Source organism: Marmota marmota, unplaced genomic scaffold (assembly GCF_001458135.2).
Source record: "Marmota marmota marmota unplaced genomic scaffold, marMar, whole genome shotgun sequence".
Lineage (NCBI taxonomy): Eukaryota > Metazoa > Chordata > Mammalia > Rodentia > Sciuridae > Marmota > Marmota marmota.
Window position 1 is genome coordinate 15,892,869 of NW_026000153.1, and position 22,601 is coordinate 15,915,469.

General features: G+C 33.6%; 1 protein-coding gene across 8 annotated transcripts in view; it reads left to right on the forward strand.

Moving 5' to 3' along the window:
* Positions 1 to 22,601, forward strand: part of Sugct (succinyl-CoA:glutarate-CoA transferase) — a 702,721-nt gene that overhangs the window by 93,677 nt on the left and 586,443 nt on the right. For all 8 annotated transcript variants that reach the window (XM_048786483.1, XM_048786480.1, XM_015490245.2 and 5 more), the window contains one exon: positions 6,175 to 6,266. In XM_048786483.1, coding sequence (XP_048642440.1) covers positions 6,175 to 6,266 — 92 coding nt within the window. The remainder of the gene's footprint in view (positions 1 to 6,174; positions 6,267 to 22,601) is intronic.

Below are 22,601 nucleotides of genomic sequence, written 5' to 3' on the forward strand. Positions count from 1 at the left end.
AGGGGAGGGGGGGATAGTAGAGGATAGGAAAGGCAGCAGAATACAACAGACACTAGTATGGCAATATGTAAATCAATGGATGTGTAACTGATGTGATTCTGCAATTTGTATATGGGGTAAAAATGGGAGTTCATAACCCACTTGAATCAAAGTGTGAAATATGATATATCAAGAACTATGTAATGTTTTGAACAACCAACAATAAAAAAATTAAAAAAAAATATGTTGAGGCTCAGGGAAATTAAATGAATTATCAAAGATTTAAAGATTGGCAAAATTGTAATTTGAATTCAGACTTTTTTCAACCCTAAAACTCATTCTATTTTTTTTACTATGTCTACTGCCTCCAGTGAGAGTAACTATTTGTATATTTCTTTAATAGAAATACAGGGAAGTTGCAATTTAAAGTAATTAGGATATTTGTGCCTCTCTCTTGTAAGCAAACAAAATGAGAATTTATACCACAAGGGAACCATTATGGTGCACTTTTATTTAGTAAGCCATTTATTTTTCTGAGCACATTTTCCTACAGGCCTTTATTTAGAAGGTAACATTTAGAGCAGTGCTAATGGTGGTGGTGGGGGGTAGGTCTATCCCTGTCTGAGGGATTTGGGCTGCTGGCCAGAAGCACCTATTGATTTTTGTAACCTTGAGTGGACTGAAACTTAATCCTTGACTTCCTGTTGAGATAAAAGGTGGTTCACCAGAGCATTCCTGCCTTTTGGTGGCAGCTTCTCTTTGCTCTGGAAGGCCAGTTCAATGCTGAGAACCACTTGTGGTTTGAAAACCACTGTGTCCAAGACTGTAAGTGGGATAGGGTACTGTTTATAGCTACAAACTAACGAACTTTTCATTCTCTAAAGCTTGGGATAAATTTCTATATCTCTGCATTGGGAACATTGACTTGTACTTTACATCCCCTTTTTGCTTTTTTAAAGATTTAAAAAGTAATAGTTCAGAATTTACACATTTTGTTTTGAAATGGGGAGAAAAACTTTTACCTGAATCAAGACATGAGATTTTTAAAAAAATTTTATTATTTTTTCTTCATACAGTAGTTTTAATAGAAAGCTAAGTATAATGAAAGAAGATTGGCTATGAATAAATGATTATTGAAGTTGGCTTGATGGCTTATTATAAATTCTATTTTTGTTTGAAATTTTCCATAATAAAACATAAGGAGAGATGTGTTTTGAAGTCTTTTCTGTCATTAAAAATGACAAATATGAATTAATCTTAAACAATTTTATTTATTAATAATAAGTGATGATTTTTTTTCTGAGGATTTTTGTTTTACATGCTGACATTTCTGACAAAGACTGTTTCTGGTAGCAAATGCATCTGGTTAGGTTAGTTGGTTATTAGTCATTTACATATTCTAGTTACTTTATTCACTTATATTTTATAGTTTTTTTAAAAAAAATTTTGAGTAACAAGTATTCATTTATTCTTATTCAATAAATGTTATTGAACACTGTCCTAGATACTGAGGATACACCCGTGATTCAAATAGAAGAGACAACATAAATCAATAAATGTATAAGTAGATTATGTATATATATATCATATATCTATCTATCTATCTATATATATATCTATATATCTGATGATAAGGACTATGAAGACAAATATAATTGGGTAAGAGGAATTGAAAGTGCAAAGTGAAGGTGCTCTTATAAAAGGTCATCAGGGCAGTCTCTCTGGTAAGAGACATTTGAATAGAGGCCTGCAGGATGCCAGGGAGTGAGGTGGAGGGAACATTTCAGGTGGCAAGTGAAGCAAGGCCTCAGAAAACTCTTTTTCTGAAACTTCTAGAACAGGGAATAATGGGTATAGAAGGCAGTGTATTCCCTCTCTGGTTGATGGATTTGGAGACAGACTCATATAGCACCTGACATAATTTTTGTTACTGAGCAATAAATACCAAGACTGAGGAGAGCAGGAGAAAAGAATTCTTACGTTCTCATGATTCTTGCTGATGCCCCCTCACCCCTCAGAAGGAAGGAAGAAAGGAAGGATGGGAAGAAGGAAGGAAAGATGGAAGGAAGAAAAAAAATGTGACACCTTAAAAAGCACTGTTAGAAAATGTAATTGTTTTATTTATGTCCAATTACTGTTTTTTCACTTTAAAAATTTTTTATTTTGTTCTTTCTAGATATACATGGCAGTAGAGTATATTTTGATATACATACATGGAGTGTAACTTATTCTAATAAGGATCCCATTTTTATGGTTGAAAATGATGTGGCATTTCATGGGTATTCATATATGAGCATAGGAAAGTTATGTCAGATTCATTCTATGGTCTTTTCTATTCCCATTACCCTCCTTTTCCTTCATTTCCTTTGTCTAATCCAATGAACTTCTACTCCTTCCCCTCCATCCCCACCATTGTGTGTCAGCATCTACAGAGAGAACATTTGGCTTTTGTTTTTTGGGTTTGGCTTATTTCACTTACATGATAGTCTCCAGTTCCATCCATTTACCAGCAAATACCATAATTTCATTCTTCTTTTGCCTGAATAATATTCCATTGTGTATGTGTACCACATTTTCTTTATTCATTCATCCATCTGTTGAAGGGCACCTAAGTTGGTTCCATAGCTTAGCTATTATGAATTGAGCTGCTGTAAACATTGACATGTCTGTGTCACTATAATATGCTGATTTTATGTCCTTTGGGTATAAACCGAGGAGTGGGATAGCTGGGTCAAATGGTGGTTCCATTTCAGGTTTTCTGAAATGCTTTCCATAGTGGTTGCATCAATTTGCAGTCCCACCAGCAATGTATGAGTGTATGTTTCCCCCCACATCCTTATCAACATTTATTGTTGCTTGTATTCTTGATAATTGCCATTCTGACTAGAGATGGAATCTCAGTGTAGTTTTAATTTGCATTTCTCTAATCGCTAGACATGTTGAACATATTTTAATATATTTGTTGACCATTTGCATTTCTTCTTCTGTGAAGTACATGCTCAGTTCCTTAGCCTATTTATTGATTTATTTTATTTTTTTGGTGTTAACTTTTTTGAATTTTTGTTTTATATATCCTAGAGATTAGTGCTCTGTTGGAGATGCAGGTGGCAAAGATTTTTCTCCCACTCTGTAGGCTCTCTCATATTCTTGATTGTTTCGTTTGCTGTGAAGAAGTTTTTTAGTTTGATACCATCCCATTCACTGATTCTTGATTTTACTTCTTGTGCTTTAGGAGTCTTGTTGAGAAATTAGGTTCCTAAGCCTACATGATGGAGTGTTAGGCCTACATTTTTTTTTTAGCAGACAAAAGGTCTCTGGTCTAATGCATAGGTCCTTCATCCAGTTTGAGTTGAGTTTTGTGTAGGGTGAAAGATAGGGGTTCAAGTTCATTCTACTACATCTGGATTTCCATTTTTCCCAGCACCATTTTGTTGAAGAAGCTATCTTTTCTCCAGTGTGTGTTTGTGTTGCTTTTGTCTGTTATGCTATAACTATATTTATGTGGGTTTGTCTCTGTGTCTTCCATTCTGTTCTATTGGTCTTTATGCCTGTTTTTTGTGCCAATATCATGCTGTTTTTGTTACTATAGCCCTGTAGTATAATTTAAAGTCTGGTATTGTGATGCCTCCTGCTTTATTTTTCATGCTAAAGATTGCTTTGGCTATTCTGGGCCTCTTATATTTCCAAATGAATTTCATGACTGTCTTTTCTATTTTAATGAAGAACATCACTGGAATTTTAATAGGAGTTACATTAAATCTGTATAATTCTTTTGGTAGTATGGCCATTTTGATGATATTAACTCTGCGGATCCATCTTTCCATCTTTTAAGGTCTTCTTTAGTTTCTTTCTGTAGTGTTCTACAGTTTGGATTATAGACTTCTTTCACCTTTTTCATTAGTTTGAATCCCGAGTATTTTACTTTTTTTGAGGCTACTGTGAATGGGATAGTTTTTCTAATTTTTTTCAGCTGATTCATCATTGCTGTATAGGAACACAGTTGATTTATTGGTGTTATTTTTATATCCTGCTACTTTGATGAATTCATTTATGAGTTCTAGAAGTTTTCTGTTGGAGTTTCTGGGTCTTCTAAATATAGAATCATGTTGTGGGCAAATAGGAATACTTTGAGCTGTTCTTTTCCTATTCATATCCGTTTAATTTACTTCTTTTGCTTAATTGGTCTGGCTAGAATTTAAAGGACAATGTTGAATAGAAGTGGTAAAAGAGGGCATCCTTGTCTTGTTCCTGTTTTTAGAGGGAATGCTTTCAATTTTTCTCCATTTAGAATGGTGTTGGCCTTGGGTTTAGCATTAAGGCTTTTAATGTCCAATTTCTCAATTTGTTATTTATGTTTTCTTTTCATACTTGAGAAAATATAAGAATCTATGGAGACACTGCTTTTCTTGTTTGTATATTGTCATGTGCAGATCAAGAGTTGTAAATGTCAACTGGGGCTTGGGAGGTAAGTTAGATGAGTGAATCAAGTTGAGAAGTTCAGGAGTAAGGAGTGGTAGAGCTCCTGGCAGGCTGATGTGTTCTTATCTTGTGCAAAGGGGAGAGCTGTTAGTTCAAGATTGTTGCCCTTTAGGAGTGTTGTTAAGGAAGTTGGTTCCTTAACAATATATTAGAGTGTTAACCTACATTTTATCTGGCAGTTGCAGAGTTTCTGATCTAATTCCTAGTGGATCCTAGATCTTGGATCCACTTTGAGTTGAATTTTGTGTGAGGTGAGAGATAGGGATTGTTTTCATTCCTCTACATATGGATATCCAGGATCCCCAGCACCATTTGTTTAAAAAGGCTATCATTTGTCCAATGTTTGTTTTTGGCATCTTTGTTGAGTATCAGATGACTGTATCAAGGTGGCTTTGTCGCTGTATCTTCTGTTCTATTTCATTGGTCTTCATTTCTATTTTGGTGCCAGTTCCATGCTGATTTTTTTTTCTTTTCATAACTCTGTAGTATATTTGAGGTCCAGTATGGTGATGCTGCTAGCATTATTCTTCTTGCCTAGGATTGCTTTGGCTATTCTGGGTCTCTTATTCTTTCAAAGTAATTTTAGAACTGTTTTTTTTCTAATTCTGTGAAGAATGCCGTTGGTATTTTGATGGGGAATGCATTCAATCTGTGTAATACCATTTTGATAATATTAATTCTGCCAATCTAAGAATGTGGGTGGGGGTTCTTTCCAACTTCATGTGTCCTCTTCAATTCATTTCTTCACTGTTCTCTAGTTTTTATTGTAGAGGTCTTTCATCTCCTTGATTAGATTTATTCCCAAGTACTTTTTTTTAGGTTATTGTGAGTATGATTATGGCATTTGCTGGTAAATGGATGGAACTGGAGAGCATCATGCTTTGTGAAATAAGCCAGACTCAAAAGTCAAGGGTCAAATGTTTTCTCTCATATGTGAAAGCTAGACCAAAATAAGAAAAAAATAAAAAGGGTATGGGAAGGACACACCATAAAGAGAGATCAGTGGAAGAAAGGAAGGGAATTGAGGGAGAGGGAGGAGAGACTGGAAAAGGAGGAATAGTGGAATGAAACTGACCTATGTACATATGAATATGAATATGAATATACCACAGTAAATTTTACCTTTCTGTATGTCTATAATGCTAATTAAAAAACCCCATAAATACATAGAAGAAATACCAGTAGAATAGAGGAAAGGGGACAGGGGAAGGGAGGAGGGGAAGGAAAGAGGAAGTATTGGGGACTGAATTGGAGCAAATTAATTCCATGATTGTATAATTATGTCAAAATGAATCCCAATATTATGTATAACTATAATGCATTAATAAAAAAAGAAAAAAGAAAAGAAAAAAAGTTTTTTTGTCATGTAAAAATTTAAGCCTATCTTTGAATTTATTTTCTAATTTTTCAACAAAAACCAGAGTTTGCATTTTTTGTGTTATCTCTTGACTTTTAATTGTTGGCAACTAAATAAAATTATTTTAAGATGTTTTCAGGCCAAAAAAAAACACTTATGCAGGTGGGATCAGCAGTTTTTGACTTTCTGGGGTAGAACACTGTAATGAATTCTTGGTGTCTCCTTTAAGGGATTGAATAGATCTAAGTAGGAACAAAATGCTGCAAGATTTCTGGAAACAAATAGTTTCAACACACTATTGTGAAATGGTTATAGTGCACCCTGCATGGTGCTGATCATGTCTATTCTTCTTGTCTTAGGTTATGGTCAGACAGGCCCCATGTCTCAAAGAGCTGGTTATGATGCCATTGCCTCTGCTATTTCTGGTCTGATGCACATCACAGGGCCTGAGGTAGGTATCCTTCTTAGAATGTTAATAATTTTATATTCCACACAATTTTTCTCTTCATTAACCTATAGGATTAAATTAGAATTAATTTTAAAAAGAAACCAGTGAAAGCAAATGACTTACTAAAGTAAAATGGAAATGTGTTCATTACAGTTATACCGAAGCCTAAATTTCAGTATGGTCCCATGGAAAGAATACTCTTTTTAGAAAGAAGCAATAAATCAGGTAGTGAACACATTTCCCACATTTATCATATTATCCAAACTTAATAACCTTTGTGTGATTTAGGAATATTTCCTTTGTAAAGTAGAATGGCTTATTAGACCATAGATGTTCACTTTTGCCAGAGTGTACATAGCAGAGGGTTTTTAATATGTGTACATAGCAGAGGGTTTCTTTTTTCTTTTGGAGTATTATAAGTAACTGTGTATTTGAAGATTTGTTACCTAAATCCTCAGGCTTAGTCGAATCTGATTTGTCTTATGTGTTAGAGTTTGACAGTGAAAGAATTATTTCATTTTATGACAATCTCTTGCCACCAGTATTTGCTTGGTAAGTTCCTAAGGAGTATATAAAGGGACAAAATGTGGTTGGTTAGATTTTAAAAGATGGAGTCTGTGGGTAAACAATATGAATAGCATTAAAGTGAGAGAAAAAAAGAATATTGAAGTCTAATAAATAAAATTACTGAAAGGCATGCATTTCAAAACAAACTGAATTTGTAGGCTTACAAATCTTGTTCTAGCAGGTATTCTTTCCCTGAATCACTTTATTCAGTCAATTCTTTAGGAAATAGTGCTGCAGTGTTGGGATAACCAAGGGGAATGACTTCAACTCTTTTGCAGTCTTTATTTCTTTTTAGTTCAGAACACCTGTGGGATTTTAATGTCTTAAGATATAAGTTCTTTTGTGCTTTCATCCTCTGTTGTTTCATTTTTATAAGTCACAGAAAAAAATGTGTGGCTTTTTCTTAAAATATTCAGAGTACGAGTTTCTTTCTACTTATTTAGAGAATGGAGCATGAACATATTTCTCTTTATTTTATCCCATAGTCTCTTATATGGTCAAGCATGCACAATAATGAGTGCTGATTTTAAGGACACTGAATTCAATTGGGAATATGTGAAAACATCTGGGTCTTTTAAAAGTATAAAAGTGCTAAAATGAATGAAAGACTGCTGAAGTGAAGGACTTTCATTATCCTTTCCATGGTTCCTATACTACACCATACTGTTTCTGAAAGGGATAACTATACAGTGTGTCCTCAGCCTTATAATTTACCAGTCAGCAACAACTTTCCTTTTCTTTGGTACCATACTTGGGTAATTTTTGTTCTAGCTAAGCAAATGATAACATTTATTGAGCACTTACTATGGTGTCTTTAAACATTGTTTTATATACTTTTAAGTATATTAAATTAAGCAAACTTAATTCCCCTGTACTGTATCTCTTTCACCTAGATACAGTTCTCACTCTTTAGGTCATTCATTGGACCAGTGAAAAGTTACTGCATGTATTCCAAGGACTGAGGAAGGCACTGGGATTAAGCACACTGCAGGATAGGCGCAGTTCTTGTCCTCCTGGAACTATCAAGTGGGAACAAGCATTAGCAGAAGATACCCATTGCATACCAATAAAAGGAGTGCTGAAGAAGAATACAGGGGGCTATTAGCATTTATAATATTATACCTCAGACCATTATCATACTTCTAAGTATCTTCACAAAATGTGGTTGGACAGCAAAAAATAAAAGCAGATTAAAGAAATCAGGTCATACTGGGAGTTCTTAAGAAAGTTGTTTTCTGTTATCTTATCAGCAATATATGTTAGTTCCCTAAACCTCTCAGCAGCAGCTTCATAGGTGGGTTCACTTATGAAGCCCTGGATAATTTTGCTTGCTAGCTTATGCTCACACAGGATTGTATCATGTTGTGTGTGAACTCTTATCAAACTGCACAGCTGTATATCTGTGCTGCAGCATAACTTCATGCTGTCAGATGATTGATTGGAACCAATCCAGGTTGCTCTATTGTTAGGAGAATTTGCCACATCACCCTTCACAGTGGAGCCTCATCTTTACAGGATGGTCAGTCAGGGAAGGTTTCTCTGAAGACTTGAAGTTTCAGGGGGGACCCAATTTGGCAAAACCATGCATGATGCCTCCCTCCATTCCAGAGAGTCTGATAGGTTTGAGGAATCAAAAGAAGGCAAGTATTATTGGATTATTGTGAACTAGCAACAAAAGGTGCAAAACAAGATTGAAGAGGGAAGGAGTAGTGTGGCTGTATTTATTGTTTATAGATATTACATTAGTTTGATGAGAAGAGAAGGTACATTATTATGCATAATTTTTTTAGAGGTTATCGCATGTATTTCTCCCTGGAAATTGAGTGATGTTCCAAGCATAGCCTGGTACTCTAATGGAAAAATTCAAAATGTGTTTTTTTCCCTAGTGAGTAATATGCCATTTTTATCCCACAGGAAGCATACCCAGATGTATAGTATGGGATAAAATTTATGAAAGCAGTTTTATGATGGGATTTAAGTCAAACTGGGTACAGTTGACCTCCACTCAGTCTAAAATCTAGCTTTTTAGGTTTGTTATGGTATTGTCAGACAAGATTCTGATTTGATTGTGGAGAAAAAGAGAACCAATTTTGTGTACCTACTCTGTCTAGGTCTTTGCTAGATGTTTTACTTGTTGTCATCTCTTCAGCCTTCACGTTGCTCCTTCCAGGTAGGTATAGGTACATTCTGTTAACTGAAGCTTAGAGGTTTAAATAACTTGTTCAGAGTGTTCAGATGTTCAAAATCTGGCCTGTATTCTTTCCACTCTCCATGATGTCTACAGAATGAATCTTGGTTTATTGTATTTGTATTTTGTTTGTGCATGCTGCTTGATATATGTTACACTTTAGTGAACAGGCCATTGGTACAGTGACTCAACTAAGAGGCTGGGGCCCAGCTCTAGTTCACACCTGTATAATGTTGCCCAAATGGGTCTCAGTAGAATATGAGCCTTTAAGAAAGACCATGGTCTTTGCTTGGGTCACTTATGTCTCTGTGCTTAGAATAGAGCCTTAGTAAACATTCAATAAATGTATGTTGAGTGAATGAGTAAATGAATGCCTGGCACTGTACTCTGTGATCTTGTACATATTACATAGTTTACCGTGTTCCAGAGAAGTGCATCTGAAAGTGAAGCTCACATACCTCCTCTAAAAGATATTGTGAAGTGCAAATTTAAGATATATTTTGTAAAATAAAAAAGCATGAAATTATGTATAAAATAAGGTAGTCAATTTCTTATTGTAACTGCAGGTTCTTGAATTCCACCCTCAGAAATACTGATTTTTGGATAGAGCAAATATGCATGTTTAATGATGGGCCCAAGTGCTTTTAATAGAGGTGTTTTGCGAACCACACTTGGAAATAGTTATGGGAGGTATTATTATTATTATTAAAAATGGTTTTACTTTATAAGTAGCAGGTATTCTTTCATAGATTAAAATATAAGTTAATAACTTATTAAGGTCTATAACTATATGCTTAAATTATAATCTTGTGTTTAGAACAAAATCATATTCCCTTATTTTTTCATTCGTGGCACTATGCTAACCAATTTTATTCAAAAGAGAATATTCTTTTTTTGTTTTTTTTCAGCATAGGGCACACAGAAAGGGTATTGGGAATGAAACCAATAAGTATGAGAGATTCTGGAAAGTAAATGACACAAACATATATGATATGAGTTCTAAGTAAAGGGTTAACTATAAGTCATGGCACACTTAAACATCAAGAAGAATGATGCCAATTGATAAATAAAACATAAATCATACCTGTTTAGTTTTGGATTAGGTACCACAATAAGTTACTCTATAAGGAGCAAATTAGTTAGCTAGATCAGATATACATTCATAAGAAAATCAGAAAAATATATAACTTCATAAAATTATATGTTATGTTATATTGTAGACAATACAGAAAATTGTAAAATAGAGATGTCTAGTTGTTTTTTTTTAGGATACACAACCTTTGAAACCCTACTGAGTTTTATAATTCTAGAGGTTTGGGGGCTAGGGACACTGCATGTGTGTGTATATGAGAGAGATGTGTTGACATTGATATCAGTTATTATTCAATTCTGTTCTAGTGCTCAATAAAATAGGTGTTCTTAATTTTTTTCAAAATTAATTGAGAAAATTTCAAAATCTATTTATAACTTACACTTAATGTGATAGAGAGAAGTTCTTATTATAATTGGAAGAAGTGAGATGTGGCTTAGGGTAGGACTTCAAGGAAATGGTAGGACTTGAGTTGTTTGGTACCTTAAAAGATGTATGTGATTCAAATGGAGGGAGACATTCCCAGTGGAGATCACACTAGGAGTAAAGACAGGGAGGCAGTAAAGAATCAGGTGTATCTATGGGCCACTTACAGAAAAACTGAGAGTTAAAATTTCAGAGCAGTGTGGGAAGGTTGGTTGAGGACATACTTTAGAAAAGTCTTCAAGGTCAAATAAAGACAGTGTGATGTAGTTTGCTCACAGTACAGTTAGGTAGATTTTTTTTTAGAAGGGGAATGATATGATGAAAGCTGTGCTTCTTAAGATTAGCTTGACCCAAGCATGCAGGTTGAATTAAATCAGGTTAACAAGCTTCCTAGATATTTGTTTTACCTTATAAGAACCAAGGAAACGCACATAATTACACAAAGAAAAAATGTTCTTGGGGCTGGGGATGTGGCTCAAGTGGTAGCACGCTCGCCCGGCATGCGTGCGGCCCGGGTTCGATCCTCAGCACCACATACAAAGATGTTGTGTCCGCCAAAAGCTAAAAAAAATAAATAAATATTAAAAAATTCTCTCTCTCTCTCTCTCTCTCTCTCTCTCCTCTCTCACTCTCTCTTTAAAAAAATGTTCTTACCTTGCTGTCAAAGGCACTGTATTGTATTTTCTTTAACATTTTATTTATTAAAAAAGCTGTTATACATTCATGTAATACTAAATCCTAAAGTCATATAAGTAGGTTGACCATACACTTTGTCATACAAAATAGGACATTTTTAAGAGTGTAAGAGGGCTTTCTATCTACTAACAGTGTGACACAAACAGGGCCTTTCCCCCCCTATATCTAGGAGTCTACAATATAAACCTTATTTCCTCTGACCCAACTCACCTTCTCCTTAGAGGCAATCTAGTATTGTTGCTTACTTTTTGCATTCTTTCAGAAATATTCTATTCAAAATCCAAAATACCCTTCCCCTATTTTGAAAAAAACACACTTGGTGGCATAGTTTTTCAATCTTTTAAAAATTCATTTACAAAAATGAGGTAAATTTACATACATTATAGTTAAAAATCTTAAGCATATGATTCAGTGATTTTTTTTATTTTTACAAAAATAAAATACAACTGGAAAAATGCAACTTAGTTCAAAGCAGCATATTTACATCACTCCAGAATGTTTCTTTATGCATCTTCCCAAGTATATCACCTCCTCCCAGAGGTAGCTACTGTTTTAACTTCTAATACTGTAGACCGGTTCTACCTTTTCTTGAACTTCTTGGATAGAACCACATAATATGTTATCTATCTGGCTTCTTTAGCATAACATAATATTTTAGAGGTTCATTCACTTGTGTGAATCATTAGCGTGTTTTTGTTGCTGTATAGTATTCTACTATATGAACATACCCCAACTTATTAAATGTTTTATTGATGAGCATTTCAATTGTTTCCAGTTTTTGCCTATTATGAATTAAATGCCTATGAATATTCTTTGGAATGTCTTTTGCTGGACATATACACCCATTTCCCTTGAAATATTTAGGAGTAGAACTGATGGGTCACAGTTTCAAAATAGTTTTAACTTTAGTAGACTGCCAGTTTTCCAAAATGGAAGAGTTTATTCCTTATTAGTAGGATTGACAATTTTGAATTCCTTTATCAACTCTTTTGACAATATAGTCTTTTAATTTTGAGCCATTTTTATAGTGGGTATGTTGTGATTTTACATTGTGATTTAAATTCACATTTCCCAGATTAGTAAAGATAAACATTTTTTCATATACTTAGTTGCAATTTAGATATACTTTGTTGCAATTTCAATGTCTACGTGAATTGCATATACAAATGACCATTTTTTTTAAAAATCTGAGTTAGTCTTTTACTCAGTGATTTAAAGGATTACTTTCTATGTTTTGGATATAAGTATTTGTCAGATGTCAAAATGAACTGATATTTTCTCCTCATCTGTGGCTTATATTTTACTCTCAAAATGGTATCTTTTGATAAGTTTTAAATTTTAAGTTAAATTATTTTTTTCCTTTTATCATTACTCTTTTATTGTCATCTTAAAGAAATCGTTGCCTGCCTTCAGTTTTATTCTATCTATATTTTTGATTTTTATTTTTAGAGTTAACTGAACTAAACATTTTGTACTATCTTTTATTTTGCTCCATATATATTGGAGATTATTCTGTATCAGTACACTTGCTGGATATTTAGCTGTTTTCTATTATTTTACTATTACCTTAAGATTACTATCTTTACACCTGTCATTTTATACATATACAATTATATCTGTAGGAAAAATCCCAAATACAGGACTGTTATGTCAAAGGATTTGCTCATTTTACATTTGGTAGATGTTGATACTCCATAAGAATGAGCCAATTTACACTCCTATCAGCAAAGTCTGAGAATAAGGACCTATGTAACTTTGAAAGATCTATGTAAACAAAACAACTAGAGATGTGACCCTTCTCAATACACACACACACACACACACACACACACAAATCTACTATATTTGCTAACTGGTTGAAATATATGTTCCCTAAAAATGTGTCATAATTAGTTTTGTGCTGAGTGGAAAACTCCATGTTTATTAAATCCTATAGGGGTTACAAATTCATAGGCATATCAGATATATTTCTTATGACATATCAGGATATCTTGATCTTGATCTTATTTATTTATTATAAATGTTAATATCAAATAAAAAATTAAATAGCCTATGTTAAATAATCAACTTTTCCTTAACTTATATACCTAAGATGATACAGCTTAAACACAGTAGGCCATTGATTAGTCAGAATTAATGGTGGAATAAATTCATTTCCTCAGTTTTATTTATACTTTTAAAAGTAATTATTTTATAAACAACACATATATATTTTAAAAGTTAAGAAATACAGAAAATAACAGAAAAGAAAATAACAAATGGTCCTAATCTTACCATTTAGAAGTTCCTACTTAAATTTTGGAGAGCATTAGACCAGACATCTGCTTATGCTTACATGTGGGCAATACTTAGAGGGCATGATGAATAAAAATAATTTTATGAGGATGAGATCATAATACTCTTGCTAATATAAAGCAAATAAGTATTAAATTTAATTGAGTTTAACAGAGAAATAGCTAGTTGAAGTGGAAGTGATTGCTTAAATTTAGCTAAATTATTTCATCTTAACAAAGGAAATTGTTACTAGAAAATAGTTTTGAGGTTGAGACAAGAGATTATGGAAACCCATAGATTAATTAGAGTTGCTTTTAACCTACAGTTTCAATTTTAAACATCATGGATTGAGTTCATGCTATGAAAAATGATTAGCATTCCTACATTTCTTCCCTCTACCTTCCCGCTTATCTCTTCTTGACTGTTGCTGATTAAATATTTGTACTTAGACAAGGTTTAGTTTATAATTATACTTAAATACTTTTGTTTAGTAAGCACTCTCTAATCCTTCTTGAAAGTCTCATGACGTTTAAATTCTGTTCTAAGACAATTATTTCCCCAATTTGTAGTTGCCTGAGGTAAGGAGTAGAACTGGGATGAGGCTGTAGAGAAGTTGTGGTAGGAGGCCAAGCCATGAAGGGCTGAGAACAGTCTCTTCTGGGTTCAGAGTTTAGCTTCCTTTATGAGACCTAATCAATTATCTGTGCTAACTAGGCCTACTCCATCCAGCTAAGGGTGAGCCCACTCCTGTGTGAATGTTACTGGCAAATCCTGCCAGCACCTTTGGTCATGGCTCTATACCTGAGTCTTTCTCCTTTAAAGGTATTTTTGTGACTTTTCCCAGTGTCATCTATTTCCTTTTTTATTGTGCTCTTACCTCCCTTAGAGATTTTTGATGTTTTTTTCCCCTCAGTATCATTTGGGCAAGGAAGGTGCAGAGAGGGTCTGTTTCATATGGGTAGCACCTCAATCTTAATTTCTTTTCTTGAACTTTGACCTTCAAAGTTACTAGTTATCCTCTGTGTCGTTTGGTTGTTAAATGGACCAATTTGTATGACCTAACAGACAATCACATTATCAACAAAAAACCAAAACAACAGAGATAGAGAAAGATGTTTGTGAGTACAAATGAGTTGGTAGGATTCTGCTTTAATGTGCTGTTTACTACAGAAAACTGGAGGATTTTTCAATTTTGCTTGAATTTTCTTGAATGAAATAATGTTTCAAATAATGAAACATTTGAATTGTTTATTATTTTATTATTTAACTATAATAAAAACTCTAAGGATGAAACTATACTTTGATAAACTATAATTGTGTTATGAAAATGTATTGAGGTAACTTCCAAACAATGTAAGATATTTTGTGAAACATGACAAATTTTGTTGAAAATTTTCAAGTATATTTGCTACAGAATTGATAAATTGTAATTCTCAAAGTAGTACATTTTTAGAATTTATAGCATATGATTCTTTTTATTTCCCAATGCCTCTTAGAAATATAGTGTATAATAGCTATTAACTTTATTAAAATTTACTAACACTAATGAATAATAGAACTGTGGTAATGTATTGAAGTTTGAAAATAGTGAAGTGATTCTGATTTTGTTTGGAATAGTGTGTGATATAGCATGAAGACTATGTGCTTTGGAGTTATACAGAGTTCAGATCTAGGCTCTGCCATTTGTAATGCTGGTAACTTTAGACAAGTTACTGTAAGCCTTTATCCATCTGTGAGATGGAGAACATGTCTATTTTTCATGGTGGTTGTAAAAATTGTACCTATTGTAGTTCCAAATAAGAGTAAGTGCTCAAAAAATGGACTCTTGAATTATTTTCCTACATGGAGGTTCCTGAAAGTGTGACATTGGTAGCTTGTCTGCCCATTGCCATAATATTTCCAGTTACTCTCCAACCCCTTAGCCTTCTTTATTCTTTTTTTTTTTTCATAGTACTTACATTTGTATGCGAAGTTTACAAATGTAAACTTTTTAAAATTACCTTATTTAAATGCCAATTTTAAGATAAGTTTCATCTTATTCTTATTAGTTTATTTATTATTTTCACTTTTAACATGTAAAATTCTTTAAGGCCAGGGGCTGGTTGTTTCTGAACCCCCGAATCTACATTCTGGAATGTAGTTTTCCTAATTCAAAATATCAATTTACTGAATGTGTAAATACATTTACATGTGTTAAAGCCACTAAGTTCCAGGTTAGTTTGGTAAAATTTCAAATAAATTTAGAGAAAATAAGGTATCATGTTTTCCCGATTTACAAACTGATTTGTTGATGGCCTGAATTGACTGCTTAATTTAGTTTAATTAGTTTAAACAGAATTGGATGGAAGTAAAGTCAGTCCCCAGTGACTAACATTTATACTTCTGATATTTATTATTGGTGCTCATTTGCTATTTTAGCTGTTATTCTATAAAAATTATATCATGATGTAGTTCTACTTTGCTGTTTTCACATTTGACCCATAAATGGAAGGAAACTCAGAAGGGTTTGGTGGGGAGATATGGAGGGAGATATTGAGAGAGAGAAAGAGATCTGTGAAACTTTCATAGGCTTGCAACAGTTCTCAAATTCTAAAACCTCTTTTGGGGTTCTAGTCATAGATTTCACAATTGTGTGTACACACACAATCCCAGTTTTTCAGAAATAGCATTGTTTCTTTTTATTTCTTCATGTTGGTTATATTGTTATTTTGAGATAGGCTTATTCTTCTTCCACATTGCAGAGCAGGTAGATCATTGTAATTCATCTACATATAGCATTAGTGTGCCTGAATTTGTAATACTGAGTTAGTTTGTAGGCACCAAAAATGCCAGAAAAATGTCGACAAATTAAAACATCTCAGAGAAATGTTAAAAAAGTCTTTTTTTCCCTAAAGGAGGAAATATTGAAGTAAAAATAAATGGTTTATTTTAATGTTGTAGGACAAAAGGTCACTTAAGTATACATGAATACCAATAAAGAAAGAGACTTTAGATTGGTATATTACACATGCATTTATTTTTTTCAAATTGTTCTTAGTTGGAGGGTGTGCATCCTTGGCTGTTCCACTTCCTGCAAACTCCAGACCAGGGGCAGTGTCTGAGGCTTCTTCTTTCATTTTTTTTGGTGGTACTGGGGATCAAACCCAGTTGTGCTCTACCACTAAGCTATAACTTCAGCACTTTTTTATTTTTTATTTTGAGACAAGGTATCATTAAGTTGTTGAGGTTGGCCTTGAACTTGTGATTGATCCTCCTGCTTCAGGCTTCCAAGTCACTGGGATTACAGATGTGCACCATTGTGCCCTGCTTGTATTATTTTCTTGAAAATTGCAGACTAGATTGTGTTTTTACCTTAAAAGTGATAAATGTGTGAAGTAGTATCTATCTTAATTAGTTCAATTTAGCCATTCTACAAGTTATATGTATTTCAAAACAGCATGTTGTACATGCTAAATATATACAACAAAAGAAAAAAATATCATTGTCAAACAATGGTAGAAGCATCCAGATGAGTTATGTGTGAAACCATGCTATTGTAGTCTTATTCAAATGCCGGTTTTATGGTTATCTTCACTCACTAATAGTCATTTGATTAACCCACTTGGATGATCACATTTTATATTTATGTAAAGATTCCATTTTGGGATCTTTGTTTGATTGCAAATTCCTTGATTTTATTAGCTCTCTTAAACTTTTAAGTCCCCCCCCCCTTTTTCCTATGCATTTAGTCATTCAATTCTCCCTACTTCCCCTGCTCCTGTCCATAACTGTGACAAAGTAGAATGGTTGGTCTCTTTACTATGTGAGTTCCGAGCTTGAAGTATTCTAGGTTAGTAATGGTTTACGTCTGGGGTAGGAAAACTCCTGATGAGTTTTAAAATGAATGTGTGGGACAAGTTTTTTTTTTTAATATTTATTTTTTAGTTGTACTTGGGCACAATACCCTTATTTTATTTATTTATTTTTGTGTGGTACTGAGGATTGAACCCAGGGCCTTGCATGTGCTAGGTGAGCGTTCTAACACTAAGCCACAATCCCAGCCCATGGGACAAGTTTTATTAGCATTTTGTGCTTGGAGAAGAGTTGGTAAACATCCTTCATGTATGAATGAGATGGGCTTGCAAATCTAAATTTCTTCTTCCAAAATGGCGGTGTGCTTATTGAATGCATTACAGAGTATTCAGGAGTTCTGTTCATTCCTTATGACTTTTCTCCTTTTTTAACTTTCTTAGGCATATTTTGCTGCTTCTTTCCTTGCTCCTGTATAATTTGATTTATGCTGCTAATTGTATGCCTGTGTGCCTTCTTTAGAAATAAGTGGTCTGATTCAGGGAGAAGGTCTTTGGGATATTTCCTTTGTATCCCTGGAGTATAACACAGATCCACTATGATTTGGTGCTCATTGATTATTTGTTATGAATTTGGAACTTTTAGTTGATCCGGGAAGGATTCAACTTCAGTTTGATAATAAGAGGTTGTTACATGGTAGCCATAGTTTGAGATTCCTTCTACAGTTATTTAAGGTACACATTTAGAAAGAAAAGGAGTCTTTTTAACTGGGAGACCATTTAATCTAAACTTCATACTCAGAATATGTGAATATAGAATTTCTGGTTTGTGCATATTAGAGAAAAATAAGGTATAATTGTTAATATTCAGTTTGAGGGAAGGATTAAAAAGCATTTAAATAAGTTAATAATTTCTATATGATGGTTTTTCTTTCTGAATCTTATGAAAGAAGTAACCATTCCCACATACACTTTTCCCCCCCTAAGCAAATGGTTACTTCTGAGAGTGTTATATTCACTCTGTGTTATCATACTTTAAAAAAATTTTGTAATCCGAGAAGATAATGAAATGAATAACCCAAATTGTCTCATGAATATAAAACAGTTTCTTCAATGAAAGCCTATAGTAATTGGACTTGTTTACACTGGGTAAAGCAAGGAAATTATTTCTGTTTTTATCTGTTTTGATGGAGAAGTGTAATAATTATTTTTATTATTCTTAGAATAACGAACAAGAGAAAAATCAGCTCACATCAGAGAAGAGGTTTTAATTAGCTGAATGGGGAACTTTTTGACCACTAGAATAATGAGCACAGTGATGTACAGAGAAACAGATCATGTAGTTTTTATCAGCATGGTGGGGTGGGAAGATCCTGGACTTTGAGAAAATCTCTCTCCAAGTCTCTGAGCCTTGAGGCTGGGGTTGTGGCTCAGTGTAGAGTGCTTGCCTTGCATGTGTGAGGCCCTGGGTTTAATCCTCAGCACCACATAAAACAAAATAAAAACCCAAATAAAATAAAGGTATTGTGTCCATCTACAACTAAAAAGAATATTTTTTAAAAAGTCGCTAAGCCTCAATTATTTTTTAAAGAATACTAAGGCATATACTAAAAGATACATTAAGGTTAAGTGAGCTAATATGTAGATAAGCACCTGGAGAATAGTGCTAGCTCTGAGCTTTTACCTTACTAGAGCATCCTGAGAGATCTGGAATCTCTAAAGAGAGAGGAATATGCATCTCTCCTAGAAGATTTAGAAATTTATCAGCTAAAGACAGGGTGTTGGACCAAAGGACCGTTTGAGATTTTTTTACAGAGTTCAGAGGAGGCCTGTTAAATATGGGATGGCATATTTATAGATATGAATAATGTGAATATGAATATTGTTTTGTTTCATAAGTTAGAGCCATTGGCTTTCAGATTTGTTTTTGTTGCTTTGATCCACAGCACAGAAAGCTACCATACTGAAACTGTGACTTGGACGCTTTGTTGAGAAACAGTATGAACAGAAGTAAAATAAAATTTTAAACTATTTCTTAGTCCCTCCCTTAAAATATCACATTCCCCAACCTTCCATTCCATTTTCTCCCAGTCTTACCCTATTTAAACTCATGAGGACAGCCAGGCTACGTGATATTTTAGGCATCGCACTGTGGGAGCTAAGTCAAAATGATTTAGATGGTTTTTAGTCACTAGACAAGAAAATAGTGTAATCAACTAATGTATTTAAGGAATTTTTGAAAAATTTTAGTTTTGGATATTTTTAATGTAGTAGGCTCCCAGTGAATGAAATTTCTCAGTTATTTTCTGAAAATGTTTTGGTTTACATTTTTCTAAGTAGTATAGAACATGTTTCTCCAAAGATAAATTTGATTGTTTGCAGTTCACTCAAATTGTATAGAATAAACCATCCCATATAAGGGCTTGATCATTTCTTGACAGTAGTTGTAGAAATGACAACTCAACTCACATATTTAACAATTTTTGCTCTTTACTGATTGTCTGAAAAGGCGAAATGCTAAGTATTTTTTTTTCATTTTTTTTTTAGTTTTAGGTGGACACAATATCTTTTATTTTTAATTTTTATGTGGTGCTGAGAATCGAATCCAGTGCCTCACGCATGCTAGGTGAGTGAGCTACCACTTGAACCACATCCCCAGCCCCACAAAATGATAAGTATTGAATAATATAATATGTGACGAAAAGGTGGTAGCAAAAAGAAAAGTAGTTTTTGAGTCAGAATTCTTGAGTTTTAGTTCTATTTGTGCCGTTTGTTCTCTGTGACTTTGACAAGTTACTTTATTGTCTAAGTATTTCTTTTGTAATCTATAAAATGGGGATAATATTGATACTTACAGCATTTCCAATGAGAGTTAAATTTGATAGGATATGTTAAAGCATTTTGAAAAGACATGAAGTATTACATAAATAATAAGGAATGAAGGAACCTGAATATACCTTCTTACTGGCTTATTAAGTCCAAACTTGATCATGTAACCTTAATTAGAGCAGGCAAATTAATTCAGCAAAGTGGCAGAGGCAGCAGATTTGGGCTCATTTGATTTGGGATATCATCTTGACTTTTGAACTAAATGGCTCTAACATTTTACCACATTTTAAAAAATCTAGCTGATCTTTAGTTTCTCATCTGTAACAAGGATTGCTTTCTTTTAAGGGCTGTGTAAAGAGAAAGTGGTTTAAAGAGTAGACTATAGAATGTTATAGATCTATAAGTCCAATACCTCTATGTTATGCCTTTAAATGTTTGGAAGGATAGAAAGATTTAATTTATTAGAAAGAAGATAATATTTGGTAATCAAGTATTCATAAGAGGTCCAGGGAATATCAAAATTCAACTTGTTACTTTAACAAGTTGCCTGTTAAGTAAGTTGCCTGTCTGATGTGGTAAGTCCATGTAGGACCAAGGTTAGAGAGGTTTTGGTCTCTTCTGGCCTTCATAGTCTCAGTCCTTCCTTCCTTCCTTCCTTCCTTTTTTCCTCTTCTGTCTTTCTGGGAACCAAATTTGTTGTGTTTTTGACTCTGACTTGTGCTTTGTTGAGCTGGAGGTTTATGGGTAAGGGTTGGGCTGGGCATTTTGAGCATTCAGGATACGATGAAGAAAAAAAATCTTCCTGTACCAGTGTCTAAGGTGAAGCATGAAACTTCTCTCTTGGTGTTTCCCTCCATGTGTAGCTTAACTTCATCCAGTGCACTGCAATGCTAACACTCTTTTCTCCATCTTGTGTGGGATATGTTTGACAGTAAGTAGCAGAGATTGATCTTCAAAGAACAAATATACTTTCCTGCTCTCTAGTTCTCCCAATAAATGTATTAAACTATAATGTCCTCCCAGGTTCTAAAACAATGATTAAGTTTGGAGGACTCTGTTAGTGTCATTGAGAAGCACAGGTGATAGATTTTCTTTTGCCTGTTAATTAGATGAGACAGTGAAAGTTAGAATCTTTAGTTTTGAATCCAGTGTTTCAGCATTAAATGGAATTTACTTCATGCAGGGGAAATGTTTCTTTGTGGAAATTTGTATGTGAATGTCACTGTCAGCACATTTCTAGCATTGATTAGTGGATCCAGTAGATGGTGTATTTGAAACAGAAAGTTCAGATACTATGTATTTGCAGTCTGCACCCATGAAGTATGAAGCCAGTGATGGTGGCGACTGTGTTCTGTGTGTGCTAAAACCCTTGTTTGATTCAAACATACTCTGTTCTTTGTTTCCTATGTGTCCTTTGCACTTCTACTAAAGATGTTTTTCTTACTACTTAGGGTGAGAGTCATGCTAATGGTGGTTTTCACAATCAATCTGTTACCTTTGTATGAAGAGATTTAATTTGCTTTTGATTGTTTCCCCATATCAATTTCATTTTTCACCCCCTCTAATCAGTCGATAAAAAGAAGATCAACCTTCCAATTTCATGAATCCATCCCCTCTTCTCTGACCTTGATTGAGATTCTTACTTTGTTTCTTTCCCCTGAATTATTGCCAGGTGGTTTCGATGGGTTTCCCAGGGCTGCTAATATCTTACTATTTCATTTGTGCAGATTTTTACATTCATTAAGTGTTTTTTTATCTGATTTTCTTATTTATTTCTCCTACCAAATGATATAGTAGATATTATCCTTATGCACATTTGATAATTAAGAAAAAACTCAGAGGCAAGGAGCTTTCCAAATGTTCTGCAATTGGCCAGAAGTTGAAGAATTCATATTTCAGAAAATAGTTTATTAAAAATTTCTTGAGGGGCTGGGGTTGTGGCTCAGCGGTAGAACGTTCCTCTCGCATGCGTGGGATCCTGGTTTGATCCTCAGCACTACGTAAAAAATAAATGAGTGAAATAAAGGTATTATGTCTAACTATAAAATAAATATTAAAAAAAATTCATGAGCTTTAGGACAAAAATGAAGTTTTCTGTAGACTTTATTAGTATAATGAAGGACTCAACACAGAAACACAGATGCATTTAAGGATCATTTTTTTTTAATTTTGGAAATGAAATCAACTACTTAAAAAGAAAAGAAAGTTCTAATGTTTTGTTGTTTTATGAAATAATTAGATTGAGCAATGTAACAAGAGAAAAATGCTTGATGAGTTTTTAAATGACTCCTTATTGAACATAAGCCAGAATTGATTTACAGTTTCTATGTTCTTTTTAACAAAACAAGATTTAAAATAATAACTTCAAAAAACACATGATTTTTTCCTTTCTTTTTCTTTTCTATTTCATTTGGAAAAGTCTGAAAGTAATAAGAGATACAGAAAAAATGACTTAAAATGTTAGTTTTAATTTGTGCCTG